Below are 27,281 nucleotides of genomic sequence, written 5' to 3'. Positions count from 1 at the left end.
ATAAAATTGTTTTTAAAATTTTATGCTCATATAGTCTAATTACTGAATATTTATTTAAAAATTCCATGGATAGAGTTTTATTGGCAGTTGAGGGAACCAAAAGAATTTTTCAATTATCTTAAAAAACGACAAAGTCATGATGATTTAAAGTTGATGCCCCAAGCCACTCAATGGATTATTTGCCAACCAAAACCAAATCACAGGTAAGTGATGACATCACGAAGAAATCTCCTATTACAAAATATACACCCTTGACGGCCTATTTAGGGATGTATAAACTTACCCTTTTCTTTGTTTCTTTTTCATAATCATTTAAAGTTTCATATGCGGCAATAGTCTGAAATTGAAAAGAAATATACAACTGAATTTAATTTGCTTGTGTCAATTCCAACTGTTCCCGCCAAAATGTCAAATATTGTCGTGAAATAATTTTCGACTCGTATTGGGACCATAACGGATCATTTTCCGTACATGAATTTACTGAATTACGTACCATTGATACATTCTGAAATATTTAGATATTCGAGTGCACGCCGAGGTTTATTTGAGAAAAGAATGCAAATATAACAAGTAATATCACCCAAGCACTGAAGATTTTGCTTTATATGAGTGTTTGTGTGTTTGTATTTTTGTATTTTTGTGTGTTTTTTTTTTTTTTGCAGAAAAAATGTATTTTCGACCTGCCCTCAGAACCCCCCCCCCAACTAGTGTTTTTTTTTCAACTGACGCATTTTCAATAGATCACACACCTTATTCAATCTCTGTGTAGCTTCAGCTAACCGCTCCTTAATAGACTCCTGTTTTCTCCTCCGATTATCGTATACTGGTACGTATATGCCCATAGAAGCTATAGTTTTAGTTAAATCTGAATTGACACCATCGAAAGACGAGCGCGGTAAAGCAGATGGGTCGAGCATGCTGGCATCAAGATACGGCTTCAGGATCGAGCCTCTCCGACGGGTACCACCACTTGGTCCTCCTTCATGGCCTAGTTTCATCGGTGGGACTTTAGGACCATGTTGCACTTTTCCTATTGGTTTTCTGTTCATCGCGTAACTCGAATAAAATCCTAATTAGCTGCTTAAATATATAATAAATCCACGAATGGCTAACCTTAAACGCGTGTGCAAAGCACGTCAAGCTCTATCGGGTGTTCCACTTTACATCGTTGATGTTCAATAATTAGACAAATGAAACAAAAAACGTCTGTAGAATATCTTTCCAGAGAATTCACAAACGTCTCCTGCGCTACAAAATATCACGTGCCACAACAGACGTTTCTAGAGTTACCGTCGTAATGCCTCTGCGTGTACTAGACCAACGCCTTGGACGTACACGGTTATCTCGGAATTCTGAATAAGCGATGTCAAACAAGAATGCTGCTTGGTATTCGGTAAGTGTCAATAAAGCTAGTATTATCATCAAAAGTGTAGACGGCTTAAACCAACTAATTTCAAGCATCACGCGTTCGCTCATGAAAGAGCGCAAATGCATATATTATACACATATGTATACAGGCAAATAAGAAATAATTTGTGGAGGGGTAGATTTGTACTCATTTTAACATGGGTACGGCATTTATATTTGATTATTTAACGCCGAGCGGAAGAAATTATTTCTTTTCTAATATGACAATTACGGTAATCTTTGTGACAGAAAATTCCCTAGGCGTAGCCAAAATAACGGCTGTTCCGTTTCACCTCCCCCGTATGGAAGTTGGATTAAATTTGTATATTTATGTCATTGTATGTGTTAAATGTATTTATATAATTGATTTCAATTAGATAACATCTCAACCGTTAAATCGTCGCGTAAACGTTTTTAAATGAGTGTTTTGTCTCGAAGCGACAGCGAAAGAAAAGACAGTGGGCGGGTGCTAAAGGTGGGGTTGTACCACATAAATCGACCACCATATGATAATCATATGTTTCGGTTTACATAAGATAATCGCATGATTATCATATGATAATCATATGTTGTTTTTTTTTCCAAACATGAGTGTCATATGTTTTCAAGCCAAAATTAACATGTCATCATATGACTATCATATGATTGTCATATGATTATCATATGTGGCACATTTGGCTGTGTATCATTTAAAATTCCATGAAAAAAAAACGCAACACAATGTAAGATATTTACAACTGTTTTCTCACTTATAGTATTCTCAAGGTCATTATATATACAATTCAAACGAAGATTCAAAGGAGGGAAATGTTGACAAAAGGAACAGATGAATTCGCAAACAAGGAACGATGAAAATACACCTGTGTCACAAACGAACATCACGCACTCACTTAAATCGCAAACTCGAGAAAAACGAGAAGGCCTTGCTTCTTCCAAGACAACAGCCGTTCTGCTTTTTGAATGCTATATTTTGCGAGAGGGGAAATCGGCGTAAGGTTTACAATTTTTAACATTTTTTTGTTTAGTAAATTAGTTGTGAGATAAAACTCCATGCGCTGAGCGCAGTTGGGAAAGTCTAAGTCGTCGCGCATGTTATAGGATGTCAATTTGGAGATGAAGGACAAGATAAAAGACATTTTTTTTGTGTTTCTGCTGTGTCCTTGGTTGTCATTTTTTGACAAGCATCATTTATACCTTGCAGGCGAATTTTTTTTCGAAATTGCGTTCATAATGACGGAAGAAGCGGATGAAGTTTGCTTCATTAGAGAGTAGAAACGGAAATCAGTAAGTAAATGAGCGCAATTAGCACCCATCGGGAATACCTACTGTATGTTGAAACACCGATCAACGAAACTAGACAATTACAAAAAGTTCAAATAATTATTGCATCGTCTGTAACCACACAATATCCATAGAGGTTTTGAAATTAAACTAATTAATATTTTAGCATATAACAGTAACCATGGAAACATTTGTAATAAATGTTTTCGTTTCTTTTGTGCCCCCAACGTCAATAATTCAGCTATATACAACATATATGACCCTTTTAGCTGAATATTATCAACAACTCAGTTGTTCACTTAGAATTTTATATGAGTTAGTTCTATATTTTATCTATTTAGGTGTATCTGGTTATGATATTGTAATTAAAATTTTGTTTGCCTCAATTCAATATACATCAAAAATAATCTAAAGTAGAAAACTGACCTGTATTTGCTTTTTTTAACAAAATTTTGTTTGAAATAAATAAATGGGTTTTAATTGATAATAATTTACACTTTTATAAAAACACACAAATAAATAGGTCTGGGTGACATTTAAATCTTCAAATGTTTACCACTTTGTGATGGTCAATAATGGAATCGTTCCTATCGTTCACAATAGAGGAAGAATTAAAAGCATCTAGTATACATGTTGTGAATGGATCAAAGCGATTGGATGTCAAGATAGAAAAAAATCACAAACGTTAGCCTTTCGACATGTTGATAATCCAGATGGTTTTCTTTGCATCTTATCTTCTTACTCAAGTCAATTGTAAGTTTAGCATACTGAAAATTGGGAAATTATTGCGATGTTTTTTTTTTGTGTTTTTTTGTTGTTTCTGTTGTTTTTTTGTTTATTGTTTTCTTTTTTTTTTTTGTGGCAAAATAAAATGCAATGTTCCAATCCTTTTGATTTACATTTTGTTTTCACGCAGTGGTAAGAAACGATGCCACGTAGACAATGATCACGACTTAATTAGTATTTTTGAGAATGAAAGTATAACCGAGTTATAATTGCTGTAGTTAGAATCATCTCTATGGCTTCATATGTTGACTAACTTGCTATATATCGAAAAAAGGAATAAATTCTGATAAAAATATAGTTTTACTTTCTTCTTCTAAATATTGTTTACATTACGTTCATTCAGGTGAAAATAAATCTAATGTATTTGTTTTCTAGGTCACAAGAAAAAGAAATCCCTACCTCCCGGAGCTGTTTCTAAAGAGGAACACATCCAAATTGACTCAGTGATGTCATTTGACCCCGCAAGCGATGTCCCGGGGTCCAGATCAGCCACAGGATACCTGCGGAATCTTGAATACACCACATCTTATCCCCATTCTCCAGATCGTGCAATTACTTTCCCCGGGCAGAAGACGTCTTACATGTTTCTCCCGAACACCGACGGAACTTTTGACGGTAGCGATATGGGGTCTTGGTGGTTTTATATATTCCCAGACCCCGGTTTTACATACGGATGTATTATTGAGTACGAAAGTACTTGCCCAAGCGGGAATGGAATGTCTATCCGATTTAAGGACAATAAAATAGAATTTTCTGGAACATTAAGCAATGGTCGTTCATTTTATGGATTGTCGAAGACAAATATTCCATCCGGGCAGTGGACATATATAGGTGTTATGTGGCATGAAGTTTATCCAGAAATACGGGTAAGACTAGACTTTAAATTGCACGCATTGCTTCCAATAGCCAGAATGCTGCAATGTTACAACACTATCGGCTACTTTCTGATTTTCGCTCTCGTAGAATTTTGTTTTAGCCTCTTATGTAATATTGGTATTACTGAGGTATGATGAATGATTATATAAACACCAACTTGGATTAAAAAAATTGAAAATATTTGTTTCGAACATAACTCTAGAAAAAGCAACGAAGAATTTCGTCATGTTTGATTTGGACGAGTGATAGCGGATTCTTCTAATGGACTTGTCGGGGTGGTATCAAAAAGATTAATAAAACGTACATAAATGCATTGTTTTACTAATTTTTTACCATACTGTGCTCAATCAGATTTTTTTAGATAAGTGTTATGTTTATTTTCAGGTTAACATCAATGGACAGACACTTGAAAGTGCAGCAATAGTGACTTTAAACTCCGGTGTGAAATTCATGGCGGATAGTACCGTCAGAGTTGGAGCATCATTCGACATAAATATCCCACCTTTCCAGGGTCGCATCGGATGTTTGTTATTCCAGAAGGGATACTACCTAAAATCGAAACTTACTCCTGAAGATTACTGCGATCCGGGTCTAAGATCATCGATGTTCCCTGTAGGTTAGTGGTTTTATTCACATGTGAGACCGCTTAATGTTTAGCTATTTTCATTTAAGAATTCAATGTTTCATAGTACATGGGCTGAGATAACTGCCCGTGCACCCCCACTCATCAACCAAAATATGATTTTCGGGTACCCTTATACCTCCCATTTACGAATCTTTTTTGTCGCCAAAAAATAAACTGAAGCATTTTTGTACTTTTTGGCTACTTTTTATACCTCGCTACGGCAAAAATCCATTTTTACCTTTTTTGATTCTTTGAACTCCTTTCTACAAAACGTAGAAATCTAACATGTATATGTAACAACATGTAGTCTAATGTCTCAGCTTCATCAAGGTACCAAGAAAAGTGCGGTAACACTTGGGATTTTGGGGTAAAATGAAAAAAATGTACCACTACTCCACCGAACAATCGCTGAAATTTACACATTTTTCCCTACCAAAACCCCTAGAGTATTTATGCTTCAGTGGAAAATGACTTACTTGGTATTTGCTGTTTAGTATTATCACAAATAATAAATAATAAACAAACAAATGTCATTTACAGGTGAAATGGAAGAAAATACGAAATTCCGAAAATTCCCCTTTTTATCAAAAACTCATTATTGCCATATTGAAAATGAAAAGTACGCGCCTGAAATTGAAAGATATGTTGGATACATTGATTATTAAAACAATAGTACCCAAAATGTCTATTGTACACCGTTTATATACCAAAAATCAATGTTTTAGTTCATCTTGAGGTGTTTTTTTCATGGGTAGGGGTGGCAATTTTCCACCTTTTTTGTCTTGGAAAAGTTCAAATATTTATTACTTGAGCTTATTTGGAAGCTAAAACCTATATAAATGTACCGTATCACACAAAAGTTTGTTTAAACTACGGTATTCTGAAAAAACAAAATGACAATAACTATCGAATGATACCAAATTTGAGACGTTTCAGTTGAGCAATAGCTTGTAGAGTCGAATTTATATATTTTTTACGGAAAAATCGAAAATCCCATTTTTCGCTTCTTTGGATAAATTCTGACTACGAAATTCGCCAAATTTCATCAGCAGAACCCCAGAAGCATTATTTGTGATTATTCTAAACAAAAAATACCAAATAAGCCATTTTTACGGAAGCATGAATATTCTAGGGATTTTGATACGGGAAAATAGGTCAATTTAAGCGATTTTTTCGGTGAGGTAGGGCACTTCTTTTTTTTTTATTTTACCCAAAAACCTTAAGTGTTGCCGCAACTTTCTCGGTTTCATGGTAAAGCTGAGACACTGGGCTACACAAGTATACTTAAATGTATTAAGTTTTTTCACACATGCTGTCCCAAGAAGGCTTAGACGCTCAAACAATTGAGTCACAAAAATCTTGCCTTTTTGACCTAGTGGGGTACAAATATAGGCTTATACTGAAACACAATCAGAGAATATTCCTTTGCGACAAATTGATTCGGTAATGGAGGTATACGGTTACCTAAAAGCACTATGAATTTGATGAATTAGGGTGCACGTTGGACCCCCCCCCCCCCAGTCCATGGACTATCATTTTTTATGTTTCATCGGCGTTTAAAAGCGTTGACTGTGGTACATTTTCAATGAATTGCGTCCGAAATGTGTGACCGGTCAACGCTTTTACAACGCTAATGAAACATCAAAAATGAAACATTTAATTCTTATAAATACATTTCATATGTTTCTCTTATTTCATATCTATTCATTTTGGATATACATAGAAAATAAGTAATACACAGTGATAAAAAATAGCCCACTTAATTTTGGGCGTGGCCTATATAAACAGATCGAAGATGTGTTCCATAGACATCACGTTTAAGGCCGATTATCCAATGAGATTAGCGTGTTTTAATGATATGCACAGTGAATGTAACTGTTCTATTCTGACTTATTGTCGAATTTATCTGGCAACACGTGAACAAAACCCATTAACCTGCTGGTGTAAGATCAAACGTCGACACAACGTCGTTTGTTTACTGGGTTGTCACTTGAAAAAAAGTTGGTCGCTAGACGAGGGATTAACTTTTGAGATCAACTGATCAAATTCCGTCTAGAGCAGGTTATCATATCTTGAGAAAGAGCATTAACCGATTTTTTTTGGTCAATCACTGTTTTTTTAAAGATAGCAGTGTAGCCTTGCAAAGCAACCCGAAATTTTATATTTAGTGGATGAAAATTTTCGTTTGAATCTGAGCAAGGTCTGACATAGTCATTGTTACTTATACGACTTAATGAAAATTTTGAAAGTGCAGTCAGAAATAAGAAAGCAATGCACAGGTAGTTAACTTAATCGTTGTCTAATCTACTAAGTATACCTAAAATTTAAACGTATTTAATTTAGAAACTGTGACAACCACAGAGCTAACCGGACCGCTTACATCGGGATGTGGTGTAGTGACTCCTGCTCCAACAATAAAACTCACAGTGACTCCTCCAGCAACAAATACAGGTGGAACAGTAACCACTGTCGGTAGTACAATTGCTTCTCCAGCGACGACACCATCAACAACACCATTTATTACGGTATTCACCGGCTTTTCCAACACAGGTAGGAAATGACATGGATTGTTAGCGTTTCAAAAAGAATTAGGCGCAAGTCCAAGGAAAGGATCCCACTTAAAAAATTGAGAAAAAAATAATTTTGTTTGCACAAAATCTACATTAAAATGTAGAATAGTTTTCACCCCAAACCTGAAGTAGAGAATCATATTGATTTATCAAGAAAAGCAGATGACGCTTACCCTACAGGTGCACCTGGTCCATGCTCCCAGTTTTTAGTGGAGTCCGAGTTGCTCATTCACTTTTGTAACTTTGTATGTATTATGTCATTTATTATATGTTCTGTGTTGTGTTTATCTGTTTTCCATGTCTGGTCTTTGTCCCTGGATTGCATTCTTTTGATTTCTGCTAGAATCTTGGTTTCCTTGATTACTCTCAACACAGTAAAAGGTTATTACCTTTGTTGTATTGGTTAGATCAACGAAACAAGATGCCTTTGTCTCATTGGAGAGGTTTCCAAGTACTGTAACTCACATATTCACCTTTTCCCCATAATGATTATAAGAAAATATATATTTTAATATAGTCCTATTTATTCATGCATAAATCATCTAGTCTAGAAATCAAATTACCACTACATCAAGCTGAATTATATCATTTAAAAATTAGAAGCCCTGTTTGTCACATAACAATGTTAATACCCCAATAACAAATCCCTAACTTTGTTGCTTGGGATATATTTCTGACAAAAATTCAAAAGTCCAACTATCTCTCAGTTATATATTATTCCACAAAAATCCATATCCTATGACCTTGCACGCCATCATTATGTGTAGAAGCATGCTGCAGAAAATATTTTAGATGTATTTCAAAAACTACTGTAGATAGCCGGACAAGCCATATAGTCCTATTTCTTATGAAAATGACTAAGTGTAACTATCACCAATTTCCGTAATATATCATTAATATCAAAATCCTTTGACCATGCACACCTTCATCATGTGTAGAAATATCCTGTAAAATATTTTAGATGTAGTTCAAAAACTGTACGAGGAGACAACCGGGCAAGCCATGATCATGTGTAATCCAGACGAACAGACGGACAGGGGTAAATTAATATGTAGCGGGGGCATAACAACTCAAGTAGGATGTATTGGAGCTTTTGTGGGTAAAAGTTCAATGCCCCTTTCATTCTTGAAATATAATTTTCGCAAAACTGATAAGTTCAAATCAGTTTGGTAGGTACAAATGCATGACCCATGTATACGGATAAGGTATGACAAGCGACACAGTGCCATCGTCACATGTGGAGACTCCTTCAATTGAATGCAAAATCAATGTAAATTATGCTTGAACATTTATACTTTGTAGGAGTTCTAGTCGTGGAAGAAGTTTGTTCTACAAGAACAGTATAGCATTATCATCAGCCGGCTAATTTGGCTAACAGTGAAACAATGTATGGAATGCATTTCTAAGACTTAGTGTTTTGCAAAAACATCGTTTTTTTCACCTGAATTTTTATTTTATACGTGCATGGACTTTACAGATCTGCATTGTACTTTCTATGTCTTCACTGTATTGACTTTGTTTTATGCAATAAATGTCTTGAAGGGATTAAGGATTTTAGGGGTCAAGTTCAAAGTTTTAACACTAACACCAGAGAGTCTATTGTTAATTAGTGATAATATGTATTGTCTTTTTGTTCAATTCATGGGCCTGGAAAGTGGCAAAATATGATTTATATGACAGCCTAATTCAACAGAAATAATGATTATAAATAGGAAAATAGAGGAGGATAGAACAATCTGTACCCCGAGTGCATACGACTTAATATAAAGAGGAGGTTGGAACAATCATACCCGGAGTGCACGTGACTTAACATGCAGTATAGTATCATTATCAAACCTGACCTGTATTTCATGTTCCACAACATTTGTCTAGTGGTTCTTTGATAATTACCGGTAATCTGAATCAGGCAGACCAATAAAGGAACTTACCAGTGTACAAGATCATTTTTATACCCTTTGTCTAGTGGGAGTTTAAAACAAGCTACAGTGGCAGAAAAAAAGGGATCCAGAAAAAAGGGTGTTTCTGGCTTCTGTTTGTACATTCATGTACGTTAAAATTTTGCATGAAATTAACAAAACCCCTATCTCCTGGATATGCCACTGAGCTATCCCCAGATAATTTGGTGTACCTGTATATTTTTACTGAAATATGCAAAATACATATTTTCTTGTGTCCTACTTTCATGAGGTATTCTATGGTATATTGATAAAATTTTTCATTTAAAACAATCAATTCTGATTCAAAATTTTAATTCATTAGATATTTAACATATAAAAAGAGTTACATAACAAAAGTCTACTTCTATGTGTAACAATGTAATGTCAGTTCAAAAATATACATGTACATGCACATTAATAATTTCCCAATATTTTAGGAAATTTGCCATAGCTTTATTTTTTTCAGTGTTTGTTTATTTACTCTCCACATGTAAAAGATCTACAAATTTAAACTAACTATACTGTGAACAACTTAACTAACAGAATACCCACTTAGGTCTCACTAACCAATTCTAACGTTTCCATTACTTTACATGTTAAAAAAGTAATTTTCAAAGTCTCACTGTGAATTCCCAGGACAAATGACATCTTAAAGTTGCATACCAATGCAAAGCTTGGAAAATAAGGCTTCCAAAATCATTATGCCAATGGTACGATGATTGTAGAAATTCTTCACAAAATTTACTTGAATAATACTGAAAATCCACATTTTTACCTGTTCTGCTAACTGACAGCATGGAGGCAAATTACTCACACATGTAAACAATATTCATACACTTTTGTAGTTAATTACATACACTTTTGTAGTTAATTACATATATGATTTTAAAGTACACATTCTCAGCTTTAGTTTGACTACTTTTAATCATAATACACACAAAGAATGCACTTACAATGCATATGTCTAGGTTCAGTGTGTTTTTGGTACTACATAGGGGGGGTGGCCATTTGACCTGGAAGTGGTTAGTGAGACCTTACTTCCAAGGTCTCACTAACCACTTCTAACGTTTCCATTACTTTACATGTTAAAAAAGTAATTTTCAAAGTCTCACTGTGAATTCCCAGGACAAATGACATCTTAAAGCTGCATACCGTTGCGAAGCTTGGAAAATAAGGCTTCCAAAATCATTATGCTAATGGTACGATCATAGTAGAACTTCTTCACAAAATTTACTTGAATAAATAATACTGAAAATCCACATTTTTACCTGTCTGCTAACTGACAGCATGGAGGCAAATTACTCACACACATGTAAACAATATTCATACACTTTTGTAGTTAATTACATATATGATTTTAAAGTACACATTCTCAGCTTTATTTTGACTACTTTTAATCATAATACACACAAATAATGCACTTACAATGCATATGTCTAGGTTCAGTGTGTTTTTGGTACTACATAGGGGGATGGCCATTTGACCCGGAAGTGGTTAGTGAGACCCAATGGAGATAAACCATCAAGTTAAATTATCTCCCTTTGGAGTCCTCAACAGTAATTATATTCCTTTATGCACATCTATATATGATACCCAACTTTCCTATAAAATTTTATCATATTCCTTGAAGTGGTTTAGGAGGAGTTGTACTTAAAAGAAATGTGAAGAGACAGACAGTAGGATTCCATATACCCCAAAACATTGTTTGTAGTTATTATAAACTTTTCGATCAAAATGAATACTTTTCAATTTGAAAATAAAAGTATCATTTTTATAATAAATGTGTTCAAATACTTGTATAATGAACAAATCTTGAAACAAAATTTTAGATGTTTTTTGTAAGCTGCCTTGTATTGAAAAAAGAGGATTTCTGAAAATTCAGTTATTCAGGCCATTCAAAATACTTTTTTCTTCTTCTGGGGATTTCCATGAAGAATGAATGCAGGGAAACAAAATTTTATCGCAACAAAAATTGAAAAAAAATTCTTGCAGTTTAGGACTTTTCTGCAGAATTTGAATTTTCCATTTGTAATTATTGTATTTTCACAGTTTATCCTTATACAAAACAATTCCTTCCATCAAGTTGTTCTGACTCAAATCTAAAAATATGCAGAACTTTAGTATGTGCACCATTACTATGTTAACTTACAAAATGCAAAAAAGTATGAATTTGATTCTAGCACCACAGCTGCACAATTATACAATTAAATCATTGATTAGATAGTTTAAATGAAATTAATTTGATTGTTAAATCTTGTAAAAAAAAATGAAATTGAAGCAGTAAAGATCAGCACAAGAAAATAAATACATTCAATACAATCAATTAAAACATATTTTAAAAATAGTAGTCTTTGTAAGAATCATGCAAATTCTGTAACATGTGATACACCCCAAAAAAAAGGCTACACAATTCATTCCAATCTGTCTGCTCTAAACAGATAATCCAAATTTCTTCTTCATTTTTCATTTACAGAGTTATCTCCCATAATTTTGAACTCTACAGTACATTTCCTACATATTTTATGTCCTCAGAACATCGGATATTTGACAAGCAATCTGTAAATTTCTGTTTACTATAACATTTTAAACAAAATATCAATAAATAAAAATATGTTGGCTTTCCAACCATAAATCACATTTTGCATGACTTTTATCTTGAGTGCTACTTAAGTACCTGCAATGATTTAATATTGAGAAAAGTCTTATATTAACACCATAAAAATATACAAGTATACATGTACATGTATTTAGCCAGTAAGCACTTATTAAGATAACCAAAAAAAAATGGACGGTGAAAATTATATCTACAATATACACACTGAAATAAATGTAATCTGGAGATCACAGATTCAACTGCAATCAATTTGTTTAAAGTGAAAAGAATCATTACTAAAGAAAGTCAATTGCAATATACAGTATATGTTTTAGGTATGAGAGCTTCTTTTCTTTACAACCTAAAACTAAAAGAGCAAAAGTTCAACAGATTAATTCACAAATGCACACGAGTCCCAACTGTCAGTGGCCAATCAGGGAGGAGGAACCCATCACCTTATATTGGAAAATTTTGTTAATTTTGTTAAAAATAATGACAAAATGAGCAAATTATAGCCTGAATCCGTCAGAACCATTATCTAATAGTGATTTTTTGTACCTGCCACTGCACTGTGTAACCCAAATTACCATCTGACTCAATAACTATTTACATTAAGCAGTACTTCACAAAGAGCTTTCCATCAATTATCATTTGAGATACTTACAAAATTATAAAACATGGCACATAGAAGATAAAATAATTAACTATAGTTAAGAACAGTCTACTCTATACTTGTTTCACAACCTTCTATTAAAATATACTGCAAAATAAATCTAAACTACTTAAGTGTATTATTCAACCTTACAAAAATATTATAAAAAAAAATAATATTATCAATAAATAACATTACAAACCTACAAACAATAGGAAATAATGTTAATATAGAACAAGTTGCACAAAAATTGACAATAGTATAATTTGATAAAAAGAAAAAGTTTCATTGTTAAGAAATTCTTTTCAAATAGTACACAGAAAAAATAAATTGCAACATATATTATTCACAGAAGTTTTTTAAAGCACCTGAAAAAACATGTCTGTCAAATGATTTTCATGTATTTAAGACCAACATGAGAAAACATATAACAGTCATATAAGTTTCATATATTTAGGACCAGCATGAGAAAACATGTGTTAACTAATTCATTCATAATGACAAAGTAAACAGAAGTCATGTAATAATTATAGGTTTTCCATTGGACTTTATGTATGAAAAGAGAATGATTTTCATATGATTAAAGAAACTTTTCAACTCATGTGTTTTCGCAGATATGCACAAAAAATATTTCCATATTGATCATAAACATATATTACCCAATGTTTTAAAACCTACAAAAATATGTTACAATTTTCCCTGTGTATATAAATGGTTGTGATTACAGACAGAGGACAAGTTAGCAAAGATTAAATTTGTGTATACCTGTAAAAATGTAATTGGACATTTGAGCATCATGAATATAAAACTTATACATGTAAATGAATGTTCAAAAACAAGATAATTCAAAATAGATGTGTTTATAAAGTCTTGTATCAGCTGTTCAAGTATTAGAAATAAAAGATAAATTATGTTTTTTTAACTCAAACCAAAATTTTACAGTTAAAAATATGTATGGTTTTTTTTAACATAACACTACACATTTTTGTCTGTATAATTATTTATACATTGATGATAAATAGTAAAATTAATTCACCAATATACTTTGTTCCAGTATGTTCTTTAAAATATTTTTCAGACTATACAAATATTAGTAGTCTGGCTAAAGGAAGAGGTACTTAAATAAATATTACACCATACAAATGTCAAATCTAAGAATGTGCTCAAATGTCCACTTTTTGTGCTTAAGTAGCAGTATTTGTAAGAATCATGCAAATTCTGTAACACATGATACACCCCCAAAAAATTAGTTTAAAGGTCTATATAATGAAATGTATAATTATTCATTCCAATTTGTCTGCTCTTAGAAGATAATCCACATTGAAAATCCAAATTTCTATTGTATTTTAGTGTCATTTACAGAGTTATCTCCCTTAATCTAAAATTTTACAGTGCATTCTATATAATTTTTATCTTCTAAGAGCACAAGTTATATGAAAAAGCCACATCAATTTCTGTTTACTATAACATTTTAAACAAAATATCAAAAATAAAAATATGTAGGCTTTCCGACCATGAATCACATTTTGCATGATTCTTATCTTGAGTGCTATTTAAATGTCTTCCATAAGAACTCTAATGTCTCTACCAAAGACTACAACCATACAGCAATAATAGTAATAAATCAACACTAGGAATAATCTATTATTGGTAAATGGCAAACTGTATAAATACTATTAAAGTATTATTGTTTGTGGGTTACCAATTTCATGGTCTTTGTTGGTTTGGCTAACAATGAAATTTGGTTCCCAACAAAAAGAAAATTTCCCATTTGCTGTCATTTCCACGAACAAAAGTACTTTCGCAGTATCAACTATAAAATACCAATAACATTACTAATTAAAAATGTGCACTAAAACGTCAGCAGCATTTTGTTGTATCAAATAGCAAACATAATACAATGAACTAATGATTATATGGGGTACTGAACTATAAAACTTGATTACAAAGATAGCAGTGTTTTATCAAATGTTCCAAGTGTAATAAATTTCAATAATTCACACTGTGAAATAAATTTGGTAACTTCTCTCAGACTTTCTCTCACCAAAAGGTCACAGCTTTGATATCAATTTGCCAATCACAGAATTAAAAATTCATTTTGAAAATATCAATAAATTATGTAGAAAATAATAATAAATAGGATAATCATTGGTTATCGTGAATAACCAAAATAAGATCACTCATAGAAGCCAACAACGCTTGAAGATTTAACTTTTACGCTCCTTGAATTTAGGCATTCTTTGGCACTCAATAGCACATTGTTTGTATTCATAGGCAAATAAAGATATTAAATAACATTAGAAAGGAAAAAAAAACAGATTCTAATACATTCATTTAAATAATGAATAGTAACAGGAAACCAGTAATTAAATCCAATAAAATCACACGCTTGAAGCAAATTAAAAAAACTACAGACATTTTTTTTCATTCTCTGTGTCTTTCAAACTAATTCTTTCCAAACATTTTTTTCACATTTGCATTCATCTTTTTTTCTTGTAACTTTAAAATTATCAATGTATATGAATTCATTCATTATTTCGATATAATATAAACTGAAAAATTTTGAAGTTTTCATACTTTCAAAACTGTTGGAAAATCTTATTTTTCATGCTCAAACATTTTTGGTAATTTTAGAATTTACTATTTATGCAATATTTTTATCAATCAAATTTTAGGAGACCCTCAACACAATGACAAGGTAAAAGTTAACATATACTTTGTCATAAAATGTGCATTTTCCATGTGTGGGAATTTTTTGAAAACACAGAAAAAAACTCAAGTAACCTGAAAGAATCCACCCCACCCGAATAATACTTTCAGATATTTCAAGTGAAAAGAAGAAACACATCAAGAAGAATATACTGTATATATGCATTTCAGAAGATTTTAGTCCATAATTTATTTTTAAAAAAATATTGACAATTATGTGTGCAGTCTAGATTTGACTTTAGAAGAACCTTAACTAAAGGTAAGTAGAACAAATGTGTTATTCAGAAGATCCCTATTAATGCAATCTGGAGTGTGATGAGTGATTTTTCTTTTAAAACAATAGGTCCTTCAAAGTCTATTCCTAGGTTATAGAGCCTTTTAATTTCCCCATGAAAGTGATGGGGGTGCTGTTTTGTTTTTATTTTATCAATATGCTAATAAGTAACATATGCTCAAGAGACATGTGAGCGCCTGTGAACCAAGTAACTAAATTCCTAAAACCTTATAAATACATCATATCCTAGATCTGGTAACTCTGAACAATGTAAAAAAATAAAACAACCTGTAATTACTGATCCTAACAATTACATGTAGGAATATCATTTAATGTATACCCTTGAACCTTATATATGTACATGTACAAAATAAAAGAACACCAAACATGCAATTCTGTAATACTGAAGAGATTTCCATCATTTTAAATTATGCTTACAATGACTTGATAATGGACAAAATTCATTAGAAAACATACATATTGCAGATCCATTTTTACAGGCATAGCCATGAATTGTGTTATAACTTTTCAAAACAATTGCATATTTAGTTAAGGATATTCGCTGCTCATGTTAAGCCATTTTTGTCAGATTTTCGAATTCTTCTGGTTTTATCCATTCCAAAACATTGATAATTTTGCCAAGTGACTCCCACTTTTCTTTTCATAATTTCATTAAACACACCTTAATATTTCATTTGTGAAGTTTTATGAAATCCTTGTCACTTCCTCAGATTTTTCAATAAATAAAACATAAAAAGACAAAACCTATGGAAAGTCTAGAGAAATCCTTTTCCCACCAAAATTTCAAATGCTTATATCTCAAAAAAAATGAGCACTATGACTCATCTATTTTTTTTTCATTTCCTATTGTTCTAGCATGAAAGAATTCACATCCCTTTGAAGTCCTTGTTAATCCTAAATAGACCAGTAAACATCCTTAAAGCATCAAAATGACATTTTTAGAAAAAAAATAGTTTTAAGTACAGATATACATAAAAATCCTAGACAGTCCAAATAATTGTTAATTTTCTTAACAGATCTTTTTGTGTTCAATGCTGGTTAGTGGATGAGTATGATAAATGTACATCTCCACATGGAAAATTCTTTCATTTTACCACAAGCCCTACTTCGTAGCAGTATATGTCACTCATCTACTACCCAGCAGTTAACATGCAAGGGTCTACAATGTTAATGTGTTAATTATGTTATAAAAGTGATGTAGGAGAATGGGAGGAAAATTACTGTAATTTGTAGCAAAAAAAAAAATTGGTGGGAAATATTTTAAAGTAAAATTTAACTAAACTCTTTGACTAATTTCACTACTTTTCCAACATTAGATACAAGTATATTTGGTACTTTTATGATAACTGTAACTTAATGGAAGATTTTAGGTTGTTTAGAAAGTTAAAGAAAACATTGAGTCACTGTATTTTATCTGATCTTTCAGAATTCAATGATAAACCTGCATTACAAAATATAATACTTGTATATGCTGTGTAAAGTTTAAAACAATACAATTTAAGAACAATTGCTTTAAACAGCACTACATAGCTTAAGAACTATATAGATTTGAGAATATTTACATTGCTTGAGCTATTACATTTATAAAAAAAACTTTTTCAACAGTAACAGTAATTGCAAACTTAAAAAAAACGAAAAAATTTCTGCACAGTTCCTTTGTAGAATTATTACTCATAAGTCACAAAACTGAGTGATCCTACAAATGATCTAAGCTCCTTAGTATCCTCATTTAATCATTACGTACACATGTATATACAATTTGATTTGTTTCTGGGAATGTAAACTGATTTTTTTGTCTGATTTTACAGAGACTGGTACAGAGAGAGTTGTCAATTCAGGTATGCAAAAACAACTACAATTTCATAAAGTTTGATGAACCTAAACAAATTGACCATATTAACCATTTCAAAATGATATGTAAAAAAACTCTTGTTCAAAAACAAAAAAGAATTAAAATACTGTGAGGTAGCTGTCTTCTTCTTAAACAACCTTCTAATATAGGATCATGTAATATACTTATGTACTTATATAAAGCTACCAGCAAGAAGTACATGGTCAAGAGACACATATTGAAAACCAACTTATTTTTGTAGATACTTAAGGTAGTAGACCTAGGGTAAGGGACAAAACCCTTACAAATCATCGGAACGTTCATATTCAGCATTTCACATCAATGTCATGTAAGCATTAAAGTAACTTAGATTAATTTCATTCTGTGTCAAATGAAAGCTTGATAGCCTTTGGTCAAATTGAATATGATATAAACATATCACTGACTTTACGAAGTTATGTCCCTTACCCTAGGTCTACCTCCTTAATTTTGCTTTTCAGGATGTCAATTCAACTTTACTGCTTTTTTGAATCGATACTTCTAATCTATCTGACATGAATTCCATAATGACAAGTTATTAATAACGATTTATTTTCACAGATTTTCCTTCTCATGAAAGTAGCCAAAATTAATAGTTCACAAAAATAAGATGGTTTGCAGGATAATTTTCATGAATAGAACACCACCACCTTATATATGGGAGGCTAAGCCATATATAATTCGTTTTCTAGTTCTCCAGTTTTTAGGAAGTGTGTGAGGTACTTCACATGAACTGTCTAAGAAACAGCAGGTGGAAGAACTAAAGAATGAATTACATACTGCCTTTTTATACAATATTGCACTGGATGCTGCTTTATTATTTTTTACAAAATAAGATAAACAGACTGTCACATGTCATCAAAATCTCTGATGTTCATCAGACATTGACACTCCAGAAAATGTCACAATGTCCTGGTAGCAATTAGCTCTAATGTGATTGGTTGGTTCACTTGGCATGCTCATTGATTCTGCAGGATATGATGATTCTGGAAGTTCTGGATTTTCCATCAATGATGATGATGAGGGATAGTTGTAAGCTTGGTCTCTCCTCCTTTTTATGATACAGATGATAATTAGAGCTATGAAAGCCAATCCCAATAAAGATCCAAGGACAGCTACTGCAATTTGAGACTTCTTATTTACTGTAAAAACAAAGAAGTTCAAATCGGTATGTGTGTACAACTATAATCTGAAACATTAACAAATTAACATAAAACATAGCTATTAACCCTCCTACATTAGAGGGGAAACTTCCACAAAAATCAAGGATGGATTTAGATTCCACGTAAAAAATGTAAGATTTGTGAGAGGCTTTAAGTTAAAATTACTATATTTTCTGTGAAAAATAAAAATTTTTTGAATTTTAACATGGAAAATTTGCTTCTATATAAATATCTTCCACATGAGACAGTGTCAATAGGGGAGAATCTCCAAATGAACTGTTCCAGGGTTAACATGTATCTCAATGGGGGAGAATCTCCAAGATGAACTATTCCAACAGTTAACACGTATGAGTTAATATGAAATGTTCTGCTTACTTTACAGTTGTGTTTAAACTACAATATAAACTAGATGTTTACAAAGGGAGATAAACCACTTTATTGAGGTATGTTCATAGAATAAATGGGAAGGGGCAATCCATTTGTGAACCAGCTTACTGTAAGCAATTCAGGTAATGTATAGTATTGTTGTGAAAAGTCACATGTTGGTAGCTGTTGCAGTTGAATCCAGGATTCTTTTTAAAGGTAAATGCTCAAACTGACTTAGTTTTCTTTTTCATCTTTCCTAGCACAAATATCAGATAAAGGCTTGCAATATACCTTACTATGTTATCTAAGTGTGGGTTGTTTAAATGAGAAATTTTATAAGTACTGAAAGAAGAAGCAGTTTAATCATCTCAGAAATCTGACTTACATAATGAGCAGTTATTACCATACAGGGTGATATTTGAGCTCATGATTTCCACATTTCTCATATGTGTAGAGAGAACAGTTGCCTGCAATTAATACAATTACAATACAATACAATACAATACAATATGAATTGTTGGTTTTTTGTGTCAGTGTTTTATTTTCCAGATTTTATCACTTGCAATCATGTTTTGTCAAAGAATTTACCAAAGCAAATAATGCAAAATGGCAATATTTATCTAATTGCCACCCCCCCCCTTCTGCTTGTATAATAATCTAAATGCCAAAGAGATAACCAAGTGCATGTGTGTACAGTTTCAAGTTACCATGACTTTGGCAAAATATTGATATATGATTGATCTCCCAAGAAGATGCATTAACTGACTAGATGCAAGCAGACCATTACTCTCCATCTTCCTGTGTCTCACACAAAAACTTGTCAAAACAACCAGAACTTTCAATTCTTCATTTGAAAATTGTACTTAGTTTTTTTTTTATCTAGTTATGTCATATATCCAACTTTGGGCAGTTTATGCATCGTGAGCTGCAATTTGCTTTAAGTACAAACTTACAAGTGTAAATTGCCTTAAAGTTAGTTACACAATCATAACTGTCAGAAATCAAGAACAATTCTTATCATTTGAATTCTAATTGATAAAAGTTGAATTAAGAATAGAATTGCCATCTAATTTGTTTTAGAACCATGGGTTGTGTACCAATCATTGTTGATGCTGTAACGATAGACATGTAAGTTATACATACTTCCTAAATAAAACTAGCCAATCAGAATCTAAACAATTTTAAAACAATTTATTTAATTTAACTACCGGTACCTGTATGCTGTATTTCTTAGTTTGTGATGAATAATGTTGTTTGACCTGAAGAAAAATCTTTTGAAAGTATCCAGGAATCTCTTGAGTGTCCTCAGAGGCAACAAAAGTTCTACTCCATTCAAGCTTTGGGTTTTCACACTAGAAAAATGTATCATTATGCAAGACATTTATTTTGAAAGCAGAGAAGACAATATTTTTTTGTGATGCATCGTAGCATGTAGTGTGCCAGTTTACGAAATATTCAGGTTCGATGTTGGTTTACGCGGAACATTTAGAGGAAATAACATAAAACATCCAACATACTGCATACTTGAACTACTAACTACTAATTAGCCATATCCAGTTTCTAAATTTTTTAGGCAAAATTCATTTTAAATATCTCCAAGTCGAAACTGTCTGTCAAATCCTTAAAACTTAAGCCACAATCATTGAAATAAATAAAGCATACCCTTAAAAATTTGAAAGATCTTTTGGAGACAATCAGTTCAAGACTATTATCAGAATATAAAAGCATTAAAACCTATGATTTTCCAACAGTGTATACTTCTATTCCACTCCTTAACTTGCCGACCTATTCCTTCATTCTTATGAGGCTGACTTCATAGCTGATCTGATCCGAAAGAAAGAATATCGTTTAGATAAATCCTTTAATCTCAGTTTCCTTATATAGATGATATATTATCTTTAAACAATCCTAATTTTGGGGATTTGATACATCGCATCTACCCCAAAGAACTTGAGATAAAGGATACTACAGACACTGTGAAGTCAGGCTCATATCTTGACCAACACTTAGAAATTGATGGTAAAGGAAAACTGTTGACCAAACTTTACGACAAACGTGATGGCTTTTCATTCAAACTTGTCAACTTTCCTTTCATCTGTGGCAACATCCCTTCAGCACCTGCGTATGGAGTGTTCATATCACAACTCATACGTTATGCCAGAGCTTGCCGAGACTACGCAGACTTTTTGTATTATGCTAGAATTCTAACAAATAGGCTTCTGGAGCAGGGTTATATTGCTACAAGACTGGTAATCACTACAAAAGTTTTACGGCCGTCATCATGAACTTGTGGATCGATGCGGTGTATCCATCTGCGGTATGAAAACTGATTTGTTCAATGTGTCATAGTTTCCTTTCCTCTTTCGTCTAACCTGGACTTCACTTTTTATGACCAACTCGACGAGTGTTTCTAGAAAAGCAGAAGATGCTTACCCTACTGGTGCAACTGGTCCATGCTCCCAGTTTTTAGTGGAGTCCGAGTTGCTAATTTGCTTTTGTTACTTTGTATGCATAATTTTAGTTTCTCTCTGTTCTTTGTTGTGTATGTCTGTTTACCATGTCTGGTCTTTGTCCCTGGATTACATTTGTTTGATTACCGCTATAACCTTGGTCCCCTTGATTACTCTTAGATATATGTCCCTAGCTACATTTCTCAGTTGATAAGCTATGGAGCTAAGTCTTACAAGTTATTGCATAGACACCTATGTGTCATGGAAAAACGCTTAACATAAAGGCAAAAGTCTTGGAATAAAATTTCAACAATTATGCCTGATGCAGGAAACACTTGTCATGCACTTTTAAGGCCCTGAAGCTCCTACAGCTCTATTATAACACATGGTCAAAAAGAATGATTATTACAAAAAGCAATATCACCAGTCCATGGATTGACACCATTCCTAAGAAATGTATTATTGAAATTTCTATGCTATTGTCTGTTAGCAAAGTTTCATTTTTATTTGTCATCATGATCTCCAGGCTTCCAATGTCACGAGGCGGTAACCATAATAAAAATACATGATACATTGGATGATAGATCAGAATGGTTTTGGGGGTTATGCTATCGTTTTGCTAAAAGTTGAACAAAGAAATGAGCAGTAAATAATAGCCTAGAACAGGGAATGTACAATGTAGTCCCTGCATGGAACCTCTTTTTTATGTAAGTTTGTTGATCGGAACCACTTCCCCTTGAAAATATAAAGATCCACCAGGCCCTGCATGAAATATCTGAAGACAGCTCTTCCAATTAGTACTCAGCATTGCTCCTTTTTATTCTAGGATCAATGACTATTTATAATCTCACAGGATGTTCATTTCTAGCTAAAAGTCAAATGGTTTATTACTTGTCCAAGAATAAAGCATTTGTAGGCAACTTGAATATATCAACATATTGAATATAATATAATGAACAATTGGTTTATTTGGGTAAATGTATAGAAATGAACAGGTACTGATGAGGTTTAATACAAACCAAATTAATCAGCATATTTAATTCGCAATAAAGTTTTTTTAATGGCGTAAATAGCATAGAATTTAAATATGCCATATTAAAAATACCTATAACATGGACCTGACTATCTCCATTTAAAACCTAATTGAGTCTGCCAATGGGACTATTTTCCTGCAGTAGTGCAAGATAATTTCAGATGCTAAAGGGCTTTACAAATCTAAAGGCTCTGGCGACTGCTATATCAATTCAGATCTTTGATCTAAATTGATAAAAAGCCTTTAGAATTTCAGAGTAGACATTTAGTTTAGCTTTGTACATGTTTTGTGTACATATCTGGGTAAAAATACGAATTTCTCAGAACATAATCAGACTCAGACCCAGGGCAGATCCAAGATTTCAGGTTAGAGGTCAGACCCAGGGCAGATCCAAGATTTCAGGTTAGAGGTCAGACCCAGGGCAGTTCCAAGATTTCAGGTGCATAAACTTACATTAGTAAGTTATTACTTAGCCTGCAGCCAGGTTCAAAATAATTTAGGGAAAATTTTGGTAAAATCACTCTTTCCCCCCCCCTCAATATATGACCCTTATTGGGGTAAGAGATGTGTAAAAATTTATGTAAAAGATGTTCATTTATATTCTTATTTTTAGAAGCAACCATATCCAACCCCTAATTCTGCCACTAAAACATGTTTTGCAATATTTTTACAGGACAAGTACATGTACTTACAGTAATTTTAAATGAAATGTCAACAGGGTCATTGCATTCATTAATACTGGCCCGGATTCTGGACATAGAGAACCCATCCAGTCTGTATTGACAATCTGACTTAAGATGGTAGAACAAGCAAACTATTCCTGAAATGACATAGAGAAAGTTCAAGTATTGATAAATAATGTCCACTTATGCTTTTCCCAGAATTAAGTACCATCTGTTTGAGAATCAGACAATGGGAGGCACATCATTTTTGCCCAAAACATATTCACTACATCTAGAAAATAAGCAAAAAGGTACTAAAATTTATCCTGAAGCATCTCTGATGTAGATTTATTTTGACTGCATATTTAAGGAAAAAGTGCAGGAATATTTTAGTGTATTTCAGTTAAACTTGAAGAATTAATATCTTAAAAAGGCTGACTTTACAAAACACTTTGACGGTTATTTTTGGAGGTTATGGGGTATTAATTCTTAATTAATCATGCAATAAAATCGCTGTGTTCTTTTTTCTTCATGTGCCACAACATATGCACAATTTGCCTCATTCTCAGACAGAGATGTACTTAATTAAAATCTGCAGATGAAACAAAACACATTTCATGAAGTGTACATCATATGGACATGCACAATGTAGATCATACCAATCTTTTCCCCACAGATTTAAGTCCCCTTGAAAAGGACTTTTTCTGGAACTACTTTTTTGTAACTACGCCATTAATGAATTCTTTTCAATATGTTTTCAAGTATTTTAAAGTTAATTTTTTTTTACATTTGATTAAATACTATTTACATTAATAGTGCTCATTTCCATAAATATACATGTATTTAAAAAAAATCAGTTGGTTCACAGATAAGAGAGTGTTGAATACCTTGTGATCCTCTAAACACCAAGAAGAGAGAAACAAGGAGTAGCTGCATACTGTAAAACATCTTGGTATTTCAATTCCTATGTTCCACTGTAGACATCATCATTCTTGTCTGAAATATTTTATTTTTTTTTTACAATTTACATGTAGTACATGAATAAATTTATATTCATATCTTAATTCTGTTTTATGTGGTTAGTGTATATGTTAATTAAAAAATAATAGCAATAAGTAAATCAATCAATAATTTTTACAATGTATATATATATATGTAAGTTATAAAAATTGTTCATTTGTATGTACTAAATTTGTAAATGTACACAATGTACATTGCTTCTATATGTATATTTAATATTTGATTGTACTGGTGTAATATTCCTTGAAGTTTTTTTGTCAAATGTTTTAATTTTTTTCAAATGCAGGTCAAACAAACATGTAACTTTTAGGTGCTGTGATTTTCCAAACTTATTAAACATGTACATGTACATTTGACTCCTTAAAAAAGTTCAAGAACCCCCTTGTTCTTATGCAAATGTCACTAAAAAGTGTTCATCTCAGTGTACTAGCTAGGACTTGAAAATATAAAATGTAGAGGGACACAGGAGGAAGGCACTTTAGCATGTGCAAATGTCCTTGACTTCCCTTACAGGTTTTGCATGGACAGCAGTCAATTTGTTTTAAACTACGTTGTACCTGGTATACAAGTTCATGGCACTTGGAGGAAAATGAAAGTTATTTGCCATGTTTATTATTATTTAGATGGTTTGGGTGACACTGTTAATTAAGATCTTGTTTGCATTTAATTCATATTAGACATTATAAAATAAACAGAAAACAAAAATACAGGATTTTGAATTTGGGAAACACTAAGTGACTAACCTTTCACAAGGATTTAATTTAGAGGGATTCCATCTTGTAATTTATCGCAATATCTTGCGACGAGATTTCAGTACACTCCCCACAGCTACTTTCTGCCTATACTGCTACTGAAGTCAAAATCAGGTCATAGGGGATATAAGGGGGTATAAACATCCTTTTATACACCCTCCGACCATTTATATAAATTTAAAACAAATTTTATGATGATCGTTTGGGTTTTGAAGAAGGAGTTAGAATTCTAATTTAGGAAGGATACCTTTCTCGAAGGTGTGACTTCGGCCGCCATTTTTCATATCAACAGTTGATCAAATAAAAATGTTGAGTCGTTGAAAAAGAATGGGAGGCTACAGCTATAAAATTTCTTATATACATTGTACACCCTCGCACTATTTTTGTTCAATTTAAAGTACACTATGACAATACTTCAGGTTTTGAAGAAGGAGTTTGAATTCTAAATTAGAGGTGAAAACCATCCTCGTGGGCATGACTGGCCGCCATTTTTTTAAAAAGTAAAAAGTAGGTCAAATAAAAACATTAATATCAGGAAGGAAGGGAACGCTATGGCTATAAAAGTCCTTCTATACACCCTCCTACCATTTCTGATCAATTTGAAACAAATTTTATGATGATATAGTTTGGGTTTTGGAGAAGGAGTTTTAAATGAGGAGGGAAACCACCCTCGAAGGTGGGGCTACACAGTCAAGAGTCCAAATCAATGCATATAAAAATGTTGATATCACAAATGCAAGAAAAGTTTCAGCTATAAAACTCCTTATATACACCCTCATACTATTTTGATCAATTTTAAACAAACTTTATGACGACTGATTGGGTTTAGAAGAAGGACTTTGAATTTTAAATAAGGAGGGAAGACCACCTTCAAAGGTGGGAGCAGGTTGAAAATTTGATAAGAGATTAAGGTCTCAAATGAGGTATTGATCAAAACAAAACATTAAAAAAAGTCTAGAGGCAACTTGAGGTGGAACATTTAATTTTTTCTTTCAAACCATATGTGTCAGAATACCTACATTTATCGTGACGAAATGTTGAAACGATGGAAATTGTCCAACATTAACAGGGCACACTCAGCCGCAACAAAATGCATCATGGGTAATCTCACTGTTTATCATCATGTGCAACATATTTATTATCATACTATGTAAAATTGCATGAGATTCCAATCCTTGCCTTACACAACAGCAAAATAATGGAAGTATTGTTGGTTTTTTATGTATCTCTAACTGCATTCTTTAGTCTTAATAAAGTCACAAAAGGACACATTCACGTAAATACTTCAGTGTACAAAATGTATATGTACATGTACTGCAAGTCTACATGCTTCACAAGTTAGTTCTATTGTAACAAATAGTTGTATATTTTTTACCTCAAAAGAGGACATTCTTGTTAAATAAACAACATAAAGAATAATTTTATATCATGGGGATTAAATTCATATACTCATACTTACATTGATAAAAAATAATTTTGACTAATTTTTTTTGTGCAATTATTATTGTTTACGGAAGTGAAAAATCTAATTAAGGACTACAGACCGGATATCTTTCATATCCGGAATAATGTTAATGGACACTTCGTTCGGTATAGCTTTCGGACCTAGTAACGAAAACTGCGAGTTCAATAAACCAAGGTGTTAAATATATATAAATCCTTGAATAAACTAACTTTACCGGTTCTGTTTTATATTCAATTAATGAAAATAAGAGATTTGTACCTTGAATAAACCGACCTACATCATGTTAAAGTGTCAGAGGAATATTAGATAGTACGCTACCTAGTCCGAATTTCCTCTGGCCCTGCAACCCTCCTCTTTTTTTATTTGGATATTGATATGTCGGGTTGGGGTCAGAACGATGTGCCATACAAAAAGTTGTAGTCCTAATTTCCTCTGATCCTGCAACCTTCCTCTTTTTTATTTGGATATTGATATGTCGGGTCCCCAATCCGACATATCAATATCCAAATAAAAAAGAGGAGGGTTGCAAGGTCAGAGGAAATTCGGACTATACGCTGTCGAGCTTATTTTATACTTTACATAATTAAATTAGGAGCCAATATCATATAGTTTTACAATGTATACCATGATGTATCCATCTAATATAACTTGATACATTATATTGTGTTATTTATAATGCATGTAATGTTCTCTGTGTTACTTAATCATAATTGTTTTATTTTGTTACTGTGTCCTCCATGGATCATTTGATCGGAAAATAAACATCCTC

General features: G+C 32.5%; 3 protein-coding genes across 7 annotated transcripts in view; 1 reads left to right on the top strand and 2 right to left on the bottom strand.

The window, feature by feature from the left end:
• The window catches only part of LOC148624740 (uncharacterized), a 56,691-nt gene extending 55,435 nt beyond the window's left edge, over positions 1-1,256 (bottom strand). The window contains exons 1-2 of one of the 2 annotated variants that reach the window (XR_015919750.1): positions 750-1,256; positions 284-337 (exon numbers count right to left, since the gene is read on the bottom strand). Coding sequence is in view for 1 of the 2 variants with exons in the window: in XM_088567601.1 (XP_088423727.1) it covers positions 284-337; positions 750-1,049 (354 nt within the window). In the remaining variant the exon portion in view is untranslated. The remainder of the gene's footprint in view (positions 1-283; positions 338-749) is intronic. The other variant, XM_088567601.1, reaches the window with a different exon arrangement.
• A 43-nt stretch (positions 1,257-1,299) lies between these two features.
• On the top strand, positions 1,300-9,784 carry LOC148624739 (uncharacterized). 4 transcript variants are annotated; one of them, XM_088567597.1, is made up of 7 exons: positions 1,300-1,393; positions 2,609-2,691; positions 3,292-3,441; positions 3,850-4,340; positions 4,735-4,966; positions 7,319-7,525; positions 8,848-9,784. In XM_088567597.1, exons 3-7 carry the CDS (start codon positions 3,387-3,389, stop codon positions 8,889-8,891), a joined length of 1,029 nt encoding a protein of 342 aa, XP_088423723.1. In that variant the 5' UTR covers positions 1,300-1,393; positions 2,609-2,691; positions 3,292-3,386; the 3' UTR covers positions 8,892-9,784. The 4 variants fall into 4 exon arrangements, with proteins under 4 accessions (XP_088423723.1, XP_088423722.1, XP_088423724.1 ...); XM_088567596.1 differs by having other exon boundaries at positions 2,163-2,691; XM_088567598.1 differs by lacking the exon at positions 3,292-3,441.
• LOC148624738 (uncharacterized) lies at positions 9,778-26,573 on the bottom strand. Its single transcript, XM_088567600.1, has 6 exons — positions 26,507-26,573; positions 24,163-24,271; positions 23,306-23,433; positions 20,345-20,482; positions 19,516-19,597; positions 9,778-18,743 (listed from the first exon to the last, which is right to left on the bottom strand). Exons 2-6 carry the CDS (start codon positions 24,221-24,223, stop codon positions 18,460-18,462), a joined length of 693 nt encoding a protein of 230 aa, XP_088423726.1. The 5' UTR covers positions 24,224-24,271; positions 26,507-26,573; the 3' UTR covers positions 9,778-18,459.
• Positions 26,574-27,281: the final 708 nt, after the last annotated feature.

Source organism: Perna viridis, chromosome 2 (assembly GCF_037379345.1).
Source record: "Perna viridis isolate PV_CMFRI_1.1 ecotype Kerala chromosome 2, ASM3737934v1, whole genome shotgun sequence".
NCBI lineage: Eukaryota > Metazoa > Mollusca > Bivalvia > Mytilida > Mytilidae > Perna > Perna viridis.
This window is presented reverse-complemented; position numbering and strand designations above follow the sequence as displayed.

Bases quoted from the DNA above. Each gene is read 5' to 3' on its own strand.
- LOC148624739 (XM_088567597.1), top strand. From the start codon at position 3,387: ATGTTGATAATCCAGATGGTTTTCTTTGCATCTTATCTTCTTACTCAA. The intron at 4,967-7,318 runs GTTAGTGGTTTT...TATTTAATTTAG, and splicing joins ATCATCGATGTTCCCTGTAG to AAACTGTGACAACCACAGAG. The intron at 7,526-8,847 runs GTAGGAAATGAC...TATACTTTGTAG, and splicing joins CACCGGCTTTTCCAACACAG to GAGTTCTAGTCGTGGAAGAA.
- LOC148624738 (XM_088567600.1), bottom strand. From the start codon at position 24,223: ATGTTTTACAGTATGCAGCTACTCCTTGTTTCTCTCTTCTTGGTGTTT. The intron at 19,598-20,344 runs GTACCGGTAGTT...TATTAATTGCAG, and splicing joins CTAAGAAATACAGCATACAG to GCAACTGTTCTCTCTACACA. The intron at 18,744-19,515 runs GTAAGTCAGATT...TTGTTTTTACAG, and splicing joins TGGTAATAACTGCTCATTAT to TAAATAAGAAGTCTCAAATT.